The sequence below is a fragment of the Ranitomeya variabilis genome, chromosome 8 (assembly GCF_051348905.1).
Source record: "Ranitomeya variabilis isolate aRanVar5 chromosome 8, aRanVar5.hap1, whole genome shotgun sequence".
Taxonomy (NCBI): Eukaryota; Metazoa; Chordata; class Amphibia; order Anura; family Dendrobatidae; genus Ranitomeya; species Ranitomeya variabilis.
The window spans coordinates 7,463,429-7,476,176 of record NC_135239.1 but is presented as its reverse complement, the minus strand read 5'-3'; the positions used below and the strand labels follow the sequence as shown (position 1 = coordinate 7,476,176).

The 12,748-nt window shown below is 58.5% G+C and overlaps 1 protein-coding gene and 1 long non-coding RNA gene across 4 annotated transcripts in view; one reads left to right on the top strand and one right to left on the bottom strand.

Annotated features, from left to right (window-relative positions):
• The window catches only part of LOC143787731 (uncharacterized), a 105,335-nt gene that overhangs the window by 25,112 nt on the left and 67,475 nt on the right, over positions 1-12,748 (top strand). The gene's annotated exons all lie outside the window — the stretch shown is intronic.
• Positions 1-12,748, bottom strand: part of LOC143787730 (atrial natriuretic peptide receptor 1-like) — a 33,053-nt gene that overhangs the window by 11,698 nt on the left and 8,607 nt on the right. The window contains exon 10 of the mRNA XM_077276705.1: positions 11,734-11,835. Coding sequence (XP_077132820.1) covers positions 11,734-11,835 — 102 coding nt within the window. The remainder of the gene's footprint in view (positions 1-11,733; positions 11,836-12,748) is intronic.

The window sequence follows — 12,748 nt, the reverse complement described above, 5'->3', positions numbered from 1 at the left end:
AGTCGTGCACCTGCACTCTGCTGCTCTGTTCTCAGTTGTGCACCTGCACTCTGCTGCTCTGTTCTCAGTCGTGCACCGGTGCCCTGCTGTTCTGTTCTCAGTCGTGCACCTGCGCTCTGCAGCTCTATTCTGAGTCGTACACCTGCACCCTGCTGTTCTGTTCTCAGTCGTGCACCTGCGCCCTGCTGTTCTGTTCTCAGTCGTGCACCTGCGCCCTGCTGTTCTGTTCTCAGTCTTGCACCTGCACTCTGGTGTTCTGTTCTCAGTCGTGCACCTGCGCTCTGCTGTTCTGTTCTCAGTCTTGCACCTGCGCCCTGCTGTTCTTTTCTCAGTCTTGCACCTGCGCCCTGCTGTTCTGTTCTCAGTCTTGCACCTGCGCTCTGCTGTTCTGTTCTCAGTCGTGCACCTGCGCTCTGCTGTTCTGTGCTCAGTCGTGCACCTGCATCCTGCTGTTCTATTCTCAGTCGTGCACCTGCGCCCTGCTGTTCTGTTCAGTCGTGCACCTGCATCCTGCTGTTCTATTCTCAGTCGTGCACCTGCGCCCTGCTGTTCTGTCCTCAGTCTTGCACCTGGTTCACACAGTGCAGTTTATTATTTTTCATTTGCACTGTGTGGCCATCTGGGATATTCCGTAACTGATGCAGCTGATTATGGGGATGATATTCTGGAGTTCTGGAGGTAAATCTCCATTGGGCCCCCACCTCCCCCTTGCTGCAGATCTCATAGATCCTCCGTCCTAGTGTTTGCTCTTCCTATACACCATGTGCAGCTGATCTCCTGTGTAAACTCTGCTTCATCGGTAGCTGGACACGTAGGTCGCCCGTTGTCGGTATCGCTCATGGTAAGTGATGTCAGCGACATCTGCAGTAAACATGGCGCCGGTGACTCAGGACGAGCGATGACGTCAGGGGAATGAATGAAGCTGCTGCAAATAAACATCTCGTGTGAGGACGTCTGTGCGAGGAGCTGCGGTTACAGCTGTGACATGCAAAGAGGCTCCACATGGGACCACGCAGGACAGAAGGGCCCGAGAGCTGGCTGCCCCATCCTCCACATGGGGCCACGCAGGACAGAAGGGCCCGAGAGCTGGCTGCCCCGTCCTCCACATGAGGCCACGCAGGACAGAAGGGCCCGAGAGCTGGCTGCCCCGTCCTCCACATGGGGCCACGCAGGACAGAAGGGCCCGAGAGCTGGCTGCCCCGTCCTCCACATGGGACCACGCAGGACAGAAGGGCCCGAGAGATGGCTGCTCCATCCTCCACATGGGGCCACGCAGGACAGAAGGGCCCGAGAGCTGGCTGCCCCATCCTCCACATGGGGCCACACAGGACAGAAAGGCCCGAGAGCAGGCTGCCCCGTCCTCCACATGGGGCCATGCAAGACAGAAAGGCCCGAGAGCAGGCTGCCCCATCCTCCACATGGGGCCACGCAGGACAGAAGGGCCCGAGAGCTGGCTGCCCCATACTCCACATGGGACCACGCAGGACAGAAGGGCCCGAGAGCTGGCTGCCCCATCCTCCACATGGGGCCATGCAGGACAGAAGGGCCCGAGAGCTGGCTGCCCCATCTTCCACATGGGGCCACGCAGGACAGAAAGGCCCGAGAGCAGGCTGCCCCATCCTCCACATGGGGCCACGCAGGACAGAAGAGCCCGAGAGCTGGCTGCCCTATCCTCCACATGGGGCCGCGCAGGATAGAAGGGCCCGAGAGCTGGCTGCCCCATCCTCCACATGGGGCCACGCAGGACAGAAGGGCCCGAGAGATGGCTGCCCCATCCTCCACATGGTGCCACGCAGGACAGAAAGGCCCGAGAGCAGGCTGCCCCATCCACCACATGGGGCCACGCAGGACAGAAGGGCCCGAGAGCTGGCTGCCCCATCCTCCACATGGGGCCACGCAGGACAGAAGGGCCTGAGAGCTGGCTGCCCCATCCTCCACATGGGGGCACCCAGGACAGAAGGGCCCGAGAGCTGGCTGCCCCATCCTCTACATGGGGCCGCGCAGGACAGAAGGACCCGAGAGCTGGCTGCCCCATCCTCCACATGGGGCCACGCAGGACAGAAAGGCCCGAGAGCAGGCTGCCCCATCCTCCACATGGGGCCACGCAGGACAGAAGGGCCCGAGAGCTGGCTGCCCCATCCTCCACATGGGGCCACGCAGGACAGAAGGGCCCAAGAGCTGGCTGCCCCATCCTCCACATGGGGCCACGCAGGACAGAAGGGCCCGAGAGCAGGCTGCCCCATCCTCCACATGGGGCCACGCAGGACAGAAGGGCCCGAGAGCAGGCTGCCCCATCCTCCACATGGGGCCACGCAGGACAGAAGGGCCCGAGAGCTGGCTGCCCCATCCTCCACATGGGGCCACGCAGGACAGAAGGGCCCGAGAGCTGGCTGCCCCATCCTCCACATGGGGCCACGCAGGACAGAAGGGCCCGAGAGCTTGCTGCCCCATCCTCCACATGGGGCCACGCAGGACAGAAGGGCACGAGAGCTAGCTGCCCCATCCTCCACATGGGGCCACTTAGGACAGAAAGACCCGAGAGCTGGCTGCCCCATCCTCCACATGGGGCCACGCAGGATAGAAGGGCCCGAGAGCTGGCTGCCCCATCCTCCACATGGGGCCACGCAGGACAGAAGGGCCCGAGAGCAGGCTGCTCCATCCTCCACATGGGGCCACGCAGGACAGAAGGGCCCGAGAGCTGGCTGCCCCATCCTCCACATGGGGCCACGCAGGACAGAAGGGCCCGAGAGCTGGCTGCCCCATCCTCCACATGGGGCCACGCAGGACAGAAGGGCCCGAGAGCTGGCTGCCCCATCACACACTTCTTCACCCCTCCATTGACAGTAATGCTCTGGTTTGTGGACCGTGCACAGGTTTCAGCTCCAAGTAGCAAATGTGATTGGACGAGCATGACTCCAAGGGTCCAGGGCAGCCGTATGGGTGTGTAGACCACCTCTCCACGTATGGCCACTTTCACTGCCCCTCTATGTAGGGCAAGTTGTAGGGATGTGCAGGTTCTGTGGTCACAAAGTGGCACCATTGTTCCAGAGCTTGGGTCTTTCAATCTCGTACTTGGAGGCTAAACCAAGCTACTTTATTGTCTGTGCGGTGTCGTTTGGGCGCCATATAGCACTGTTATTTGGGCACTGTATGGTGGTGTTAATGCACTGGCCACCACCCAACCTAAGGCCAGCCGTGCCGCCACCTATGAGAGGACATGATGGGGGTTATTCCTCTGACATTGGCAGAACAGACTTAGGATAAGTCACCAGTATCAGGTTGGCTCAGTTCAGCTTGGCGGACCCCGGCGCTGCCAGGATCTCCACCCCCTCATTGTTTCCAGCTCCACACATTTTGCAATCTCTGTGTCTTTTAAAGGAATTATCTGAGTAGTAATAGCAGGTATGCGATGGAGGGGATGCAGAGCCCCCCAGAGTTTTGCAGCCTCTTCATTCAGTTGATCTTTGGGGGTGCTGTTTCTGTTGACCTATACTAAAGGTCAAGTCCTGGCATATCCCTTTAAACAAATATCACGTTTGACTGATGGCTACTTGCTGTTATTTCCTTTCAAGCTGCAGTTTAAAGCATGGCGGATGCATAGAGCAACAGCTGATCATTTGTTGAAATCTGATCAAGGTTATCTCAGACTACCAACATATAAAGTAGCCCCGTTTTTTGCACACAGCTCCTATGTAAACCTATGGGTCTCTATGGTTGTCACAGACAAATCCTGTGTCTATTCTGATCCTGCCAAAAGAATTGGGATAACAAAGCCTCACCTACAAGTCAGCCCCCGCAGCCACAATAGAGCCCCCATTAGACTGACCTCAGAGTAATCCCCCTGGTTGGGGCCCCCCGCAGCCACAATAAAGCCCCCATTAGACTGACCTCTGAGTAATCCCCCTGGTTGGGGCCTCCGCAGCCACAATAAAGCCCCCATTAGACTGACCTCAGAGTAATCCACCTGGTTGGGGCCCCCCCGCAGCCACAATAAAGCCCCCATTAGACTGACCTCAGAGTAATCCCCCTGGTTGGGGCCCCCCGCAGCCACAATAAAACCCCCCTTAGACTGACCTCTGAGTAATACCCCTGGTTGGGGCCCCCGCAGCCACAATAAAGCCCCCATTAGACTAACCTCAGAGTAATCCGCCTGGTTGGGGCCCCCCGCAGCCACAATAAAGCCCCCATTAGACTGACCTCTGAGTAATCCACCAGGTTGGGGCCCCCGCAGCCACAATAAAGCCCCCCCTTAGACTTACCTCTGAGTAATCCGCCTGGTTGGGGCCCCCGCAGCTACAATAAAGCCCCCATTAGACTGACCTCAGAGTAATCCACCTGGTTGGGGCCCCCCGCAGCCACAATAAAGCCCCCATTAGACTGACCTCAGAGTAATCCCCCTGGTTGGGGCCCCCCGCAGCCACAATAAAGCCCCCATTAGACTGACCTCTGAGTAATCCACCAGGTTGGGGCCCCCGCAGCCACAATAAAGCCCCCCCCCCTTAGACTTACCTCTGAGTAATCTGCCTGGTTGGGGCCCCGCAGCTACAATAAAGCCCCCATTAGACTGACTTCAGAGTAATCCACCTGGTTGGGGCCCCCCGCAGCCACAATAAAGCCCCCATTAGACTGACCTCAGAGTAATCCCCCTGGTTGGGGCCCCCCGCAGCCACAATAAAGCCCCCCTTAGACTGACCTCTGAGTAATACCCCTGGTTGGGGCCCCCGCAGCCACAATAAAGCCCCCATTAGACTAACCTCAGAGTAATCCGCCTGGTTGGGGCCCCCCGCAGCCACAATACAGCCCCCATTAGACTGACCTCGGAGTAATCCGCCTGGTTGGGGCCCCCCGCAGCCACAATAAAGCCCCCCTTAGACTAACCTCGGAGTAATCCCCCTGGTTGGGGCCCCCCGCAGCCACAATAAAGCCCCCCTTAGACTGACCTCGGAGTAATCCCCCTGGTTGGGGCCCCCCACAGCCACAATAAAACCCCCATTAGACTGACCTCGGAGTAATCCGCCTGGTTGGGGCCCCCCACAGCCACAATAAAACCCCCAATAGACTGACCTCGGAGTAATCCGCCTGGTTGGGGCCCCCACAGCCACAATAAAGCCCCCAATAGACTGACCTCGGAGTAATCCGCCTGGTTGGGGCCCCCACAGCCACAATAAAGCCCCCATTAGACTGACCTCGGAGTAATCCGCCTGGTTGGGGCCCCCCACAGCCACAATAAAGCCCCCATTAGACTGAACTCGGAGTAATCCGCCTGGTTGGGGCCCCCCACAGCCACAATAAAGCCCCCATTAGACTGACCTCGGAGTAATCCGCCTGGTTGGGGCCCCCCACAGCCACAATAAAGCCCCCATTAGACTGACCTCGGAGTAATCCCCCTGGTTGGGGCCCCCCACAGCCACAATAAAGCCCCCAATAGACTGACCTCGGAGTAATCCGCCTGGTTGGGGCCCCCACAGCCACAATAAAGCCCCCAATAGACTGACCTCGGAGTAATCCGCCTGGTTGGGGCCCCCCACAGCCACAATAAAGCCCCCAATAGACTGACCTCGGAGTAATCCGCCTGGTTGGGGCCCCCACAGCCACAATAAAGCCCCCAATAGACTGACCTCGGAGTAATCCGCCTGGTTGGGGACCCCGCAGCCACAATAAAGCCCCCATTAGACTGACCTCGGAGTAATTCGCCTGGTTGGGGCCCCCCACAGCCACAATAAAGCCCCCATTAGACTGACCTCGGAGTAATCCGCCTGGTTGGGGCCCCCACAGCCACAATAAAGCCCCCATTTGACTGACCTCGGAGTAATCCGCCTGGTTGGGGCCCCCCACAGCCACAATAAAGCCCCCATTAGACTGACCTCGGAGTAATCCGCCTGGTTGGGGCCCCCCGCAGCCACAATAAAGCCCCCATTAGACTGACTTCGGAGTAATCCCCCTGCTTGGGGCCCCCCACAGCCACAATAAAGCCCCCAATAGACTGACCTCGGAGTAATCCGCCTGGTTTGGGCCCCCGCAGCCACAATAAAGCCCCCCATTAGACTGACCTCGGAGTAATCCGCCTGGTTGGGGCCCCCGCAGCCACAATAAAGCCCCCATTAGACTGACCTCGGAGTAATCCCCCTGGTTGGGGCCCCCCACAGCCACAATAAAGCCCCCATTAGACTGACCTCGGAGTAATCCGCCTGGTTGGGGCCCCCCACAGCCACAATAAAGCCCCCATTAGACTGACCTCGGAGTAATCCGCCTGGTTGGGGCCCCCCACAGCCACAATAAAGCCCCCATTAGACTGACCTCGGAGTAATCCGCCTGGTTGGGGCCCCCCGCAGCCACAATAAAGCCCCCAATAGACTGACCTCGGAGTAATCCGCCTGGTTGGGGCCCCCCGCAGCCACAATAAAGCCCCCAATAGACTGACCTCGGAGTAATCCGCCTGGTTGGGGCCCGTGCAGCCACAATAAAGCCCCCATTAGACTGACCTCGGAGTAATCTGCCTGGTTGGGGCCCCCCACAGCCACAATAAAGCCCCCATTAGACTGACCTCAGAGTAATCCGCCTGCTTGGGGCCCCCGCAGCCACAATAAAGCCCCCATTAGACTGACCTCGGAGTAATCCGCCTGGTTGGGGCCCCCCACAGCCACAATAAAGCCCCCATTAGACTGACCTCGGAGTAATCCGCCTGGTTGGGGCCCCCCGCAGCCACAATAAAGCCCCCATTAGACTGACTTCGGAGTAATCCCCCTGCTTGGGGCCCCCCACAGCCACAATAAAGCCCCCAATAGACTGACCTCGGAGTAATCCGCCTGGTTGGGGCCCCCACAGCCACAATAAAGCCCCCAATAGACTGACCTCGGAGTAATCCCCCTGGTTGGGGCCCCCCACAGCCACAATAAAGCCCCCCTTAGACTGACCTCGGAGTAATCCCCCTGGTTGGGGCGCCCCACAGCCACAATAAAGCCCCCAATAGACTGACCTCGGAGTAATCCGCCTGGTTGGGGCCCCCGCAGCCACAATAAAGCCCCCATTAGACTGACCTCGGAGTAATCCGCCTGGTTGGGGCCCCCCGCAGCCACAATAAAGCCCCCATTAGACTGACTTCGGAGTAATTCCCCTGCTTGGGGCCCCCCACAGCCACAATAAAGCCCCCCTTAGACTGACCTCGGAGTAATCCGCCTGGTTGGGGCCCCCCACAGCCACAATAAAGCCCCCATTAGACTGACCTCTGAGTAATCTGCCTGGTTGAGGCCCCCCACAGCCACAATAAAGCCCCCCTTAGACTGACCTCGGAGTAATCCCCCTGGTTGGGGCCCCCCACAGCCACAATAAAGCCCCAATAGACTGACCTCGGAGTAATCTGCCTGGTTGGGGCCCCCACAGCCACAATAAAGCCCCCAATAGACTGACCTCGGAGTAATCCCCCTGGTTGGGGCCCCCCACAGCCACAATAAAGCCCCCATTAGACTGACCTCGGAGTAATCCGCCTTGTTGGGGCCCCCCACAGCCACAATAAAGCCCCCATTAGACTGACCTCGGAGTAATCCGCCTGGTTGGGGCCCCCCACAGCCACAATAAAGCCCCCATTAGACTGACCTCGGAGTAATCCCCCTGGTTGGGGCCCCCCACAGCCACAATAAAGCCCCCATTAGACTGACCTCGGAGTAATCCGCCTGGTTGGGGCCCCCACAGCCACAATAAAGCCCCCAATAGACTGACCTCGGAGTAATCCGCCTGGTTGAGGCCCCCCACAGCCACAATAAAGCCCCCATTAGACTGACCTCGGAGTAATCCGCCTGGTTGGGGCCCCCTACAGCCACAATAAAGCCCCCATTAGACTGACCTCGGAGTAATCCGCCTGGTTGGGGCCCCCCGCAGCCACAATAAAGCCCCCATTAGACTGACCTCGGAGTAATCCGCCTGGTTGGGGCCCCCCACAGCCACAATAAAGCCCCCATTAGACTGACCTCGGAGTAATCCGCCTGGTTGGGGCCCCCCACAGCCACAATAAAGCCCCCATTAGACTGACTTCGGAGTAATCCCCCTGCTTGGGGCCCCCCACAGCCACAATAAAGCCCCCATTAGACTGACCTCGGAGTAATCCGCCTGGTTGGGGCCCCCCACAGCCACAATAAAGCCCCCATTAGACTGACCTCGGAGTAATCCGCCTGGTTGGGGCCCCCGCAGCCACAATAAAGCCCCCATTAGACTGACCTCGGAGTAATCCGCCTGGTTGGGGCCCCCCGCAGCCACAATAAAGCCCCCATTAGACTGACCTCAGAGTAATCCGCCTGGTTGGGGCCCCCCGCAGCCACAATAAAGTCCCCCTTAGACTGACCTCGGAGTAATCCCCCTGGTTGGGGCCCCCCGCAGCCACAATAAAACCCCCATTAGACTGACCTCGGAGTAATCCCCCTGGTTGGGGCCCCCCACAGCCACAATAAAGCCCCCAATAGACTGACCTCGGCGTAATCTGCCTGGTTGGGGCCCCCACAGCCACAATAAAGCCCCCAATAGACTGACCTCGGAGTAATCCGCCTGGTTTGGGCCCCCGCAGCCACAATAAAGCCCCCCATTAGACTGACCTCGGAGTAATCCGCCTGGTTGGGGCCCCCGCAGCCACAATAAAGCCCCCATTAGACTGACCTCGGAGTAATCCCCCTGGTTGGGGCCCCCCACAGCCACAATAAAGCCCCCATTAGACTGACCTCGGAGTAATCCGCCTGGTTGGGGCCCCCCACAGCCACAATAAAGCCCCCATTAGACTGACCTCGGAGTAATCCGCCTGGTTGGGGCCCCCCACAGCCACAATAAAGCCCCCATTAGACTGACCTCGGAGTAATCCGCCTGGTTGGGGCCCCCCGCAGCCACAATAAAGCCCCCAATAGACTGACCTCGGAGTAATCCGCCTGGTTGGGGCCCCCCGCAGCCACAATAAAGCCCCCAATAGACTGACCTCGGAGTAATCCGCCTGGTTGGGGCCCGTGCAGCCACAATAAAGCCCCCATTAGACTGACCTCGGAGTAATCTGCCTGGTTGGGGCCCCCCACAGCCACAATAAAGCCCCCATTAGACTGACCTCAGAGTAATCCGCCTGCTTGGGGCCCCCGCAGCCACAATAAAGCCCCCATTAGACTGACCTCGGAGTAATCCGCCTGGTTGGGGCCCCCCACAGCCACAATAAAGCCCCCATTAGACTGACCTCGGAGTAATCCGCCTGGTTGGGGCCCCCCGCAGCCACAATAAAGCCCCCATTAGACTGACTTCGGAGTAATCCCCCTGCTTGGGGCCCCCCACAGCCACAATAAAGCCCCCAATAGACTGACCTCGGAGTAATCCGCCTGGTTGGGGCCCCCACAGCCACAATAAAGCCCCCAATAGACTGACCTCGGAGTAATCCCCCTGGTTGGGGCCCCCCACAGCCACAATAAAGCCCCCCTTAGACTGACCTCGGAGTAATCCCCCTGGTTGGGGCGCCCCACAGCCACAATAAAGCCCCCAATAGACTGACCTCGGAGTAATCCGCCTGGTTGGGGCCCCCGCAGCCACAATAAAGCCCCCATTAGACTGACCTCGGAGTAATCCGCCTGGTTGGGGCCCCCCGCAGCCACAATAAAGCCCCCATTAGACTGACTTCGGAGTAATTCCCCTGCTTGGGGCCCCCCACAGCCACAATAAAGCCCCCCTTAGACTGACCTCGGAGTAATCCGCCTGGTTGGGGCCCCCCACAGCCACAATAAAGCCCCCATTAGACTGACCTCTGAGTAATCTGCCTGGTTGAGGCCCCCCACAGCCACAATAAAGCCCCCCTTAGACTGACCTCGGAGTAATCCCCCTGGTTGGGGCCCCCCACAGCCACAATAAAGCCCCAATAGACTGACCTCGGAGTAATCTGCCTGGTTGGGGCCCCCACAGCCACAATAAAGCCCCCAATAGACTGACCTCGGAGTAATCCCCCTGGTTGGGGCCCCCCACAGCCACAATAAAGCCCCCATTAGACTGACCTCGGAGTAATCCGCCTTGTTGGGGCCCCCCACAGCCACAATAAAGCCCCCATTAGACTGACCTCGGAGTAATCCGCCTGGTTGGGGCCCCCCACAGCCACAATAAAGCCCCCATTAGACTGACCTCGGAGTAATCCCCCTGGTTGGGGCCCCCCACAGCCACAATAAAGCCCCCATTAGACTGACCTCGGAGTAATCCGCCTGGTTGGGGCCCCCACAGCCACAATAAAGCCCCCAATAGACTGACCTCGGAGTAATCCGCCTGGTTGAGGCCCCCCACAGCCACAATAAAGCCCCCATTAGACTGACCTCGGAGTAATCCGCCTGGTTGGGGCCCCCTACAGCCACAATAAAGCCCCCATTAGACTGACCTCGGAGTAATCCGCCTGGTTGGGGCCCCCCGCAGCCACAATAAAGCCCCCATTAGACTGACCTCGGAGTAATCCGCCTGGTTGGGGCCCCCCACAGCCACAATAAAGCCCCCATTAGACTGACCTCGGAGTAATCCGCCTGGTTGGGGCCCCCCACAGCCACAATAAAGCCCCCATTAGACTGACTTCGGAGTAATCCCCCTGCTTGGGGCCCCCCACAGCCACAATAAAGCCCCCATTAGACTGACCTCGGAGTAATCCGCCTGGTTGGGGCCCCCCACAGCCACAATAAAGCCCCCATTAGACTGACCTCGGAGTAATCCGCCTGGTTGGGGCCCCCGCAGCCACAATAAAGCCCCCATTAGACTGACCTCGGAGTAATCCGCCTGGTTGGGGCCCCCCGCAGCCACAATAAAGCCCCCATTAGACTGACCTCAGAGTAATCCGCCTGGTTGGGGCCCCCCGCAGCCACAATAAAGTCCCCCTTAGACTGACCTCGGAGTAATCCCCCTGGTTGGGGCCCCCCGCAGCCACAATAAAACCCCCATTAGACTGACCTCGGAGTAATCCCCCTGGTTGGGGCCCCCCACAGCCACAATAAAGCCCCCAATAGACTGACCTCGGCGTAATCTGCCTGGTTGGGGCCCCCACAGCCACAATAAAGCCCCCAATAGACTGACCTCGGAGTAATCCCCCTGGTTGGGGCCCCCCACAGCCACAATAAAGCCCCCCTTAGACTGACCTCGGAGTAATCCGCCTGGTTGGGGCCCCCCACAGCCACAATAAAGCCCCCATTAGACTGACCTCTGAGTAATCTGCCTGGTTGAGGCCCCCCACAGCCACAATAAAGCCCCCCTTAGACTGACCTCGGAGTAATCCCCCTGGTTGGGGCCCCCCACAGCCACAATAAAGACCCCAATAGACTGACCTCGGAGTAATCTGCCTGGTTGGGGCCCCCACAGCCACAATAAAGCCCCCAATAGACTGACCTCGGAGTAATCCCCCTGGTTGGGGCCCCCCACAGCCACAATAAAGCCCCCATTAGACTGACCTCGGAGTAATCCGCCTGGTTGGGGCCCCCCACAGCCACAATAAAGCCCCCATTAGACTGACCTCGGAGTAATCCGCCTGGTTGGGGCCACCCACAGCCACAATAAAGCCCCCAATAGACTGACCTCGGAGTAATCCGCCTGGTTGGGGCCCCCCACAGCCACAATAAAGCCCCCATTAGACTGACCTCGGAGTAATCCGCCTGGTTGGGGCCCCCTACAGCCACAATAAAGCCCCCATTAGACTGACCTCGGAGTAATCCGCCTGGTTGGGGCCCCCCACAGCCACAATAAAGCCCCCATTAGACTGACCTCGGAGTAATCCGCCTGGTTGGGGCAGTCGTGGTCACTTTTTCCTGCACTCAGGTCTGGTATCTCCGGTCTCCATGTCACATCTTTCAGGTAAGCGTCCCCCTGGGAAAGAGCGCGGCATTAGGGCTGGGATACGGCGATCCTGAAATCACTGATGTACGCCTCATATACTGAACTCTGCTTGTTCTCCTCCAGAAACAGCGCCCCTCTTGTCTGCAGGTTACATTTAGTATTACAGCTGTAAATGGGGCCGAGCTGCAATACCAGATGTAACCAATAGGTGGAGAAGAAACATTTCTCACATTCTGACAGTCCACTGTACTAAGCAATGATTTTTTAATGTCTCTGAAGGTTCTCATATTATGGGGGCTGGCGGCGGGTGGTCTCTGTTCACATGGCTGTTTTTAATGGGTCCAGTAGAAAAAAAATGGGCACGTAAGAAAACAGATACCAAACTGATGCCAAGATGAAACCAAATGGACGGATCCAACAGATCTGCAGAGACACGGACACTTGGCTTCTACCTCTGTTCTGTTTGTACCGGCTCCGCGTTTGTGTCACCGCAGTGTTCTGCGCTCTGCCATGAAATAACGACATGAGGACATCCCTCCTTTATGATCCGTTCCCGCAGGGGTCAGTGCTCTGACTGCCTTGTTCTGGATGGACAGTTGAGTTGAGCGAATAGCTGAATGAATGGATGCCTTGTAGGAAACATGAAAACCCATTCAGACTAATGACCCCTGTGAATTAACGCTTTATTTCTGTTATTTATGCACCACCCTAATGAATCCTGAAACTGGCCATGTGAACAGAGCTGAAAAGACTGGTAGTGACACAACCGAAGACTGATCTGTGCGAGCACCGTAGGTCGAGGCTGATGGCGGCGTCTTATCACTTGCCCCTTCCCCTGCGCCCATTTTCAGGACGTGCAATTGTGACAGTAAAAGGAGCCTGAGCCCATAAGGCTGGAGTCCCCACTCCTGTGATTGATAGGGGCCGCAGCTGTCAGACCCCC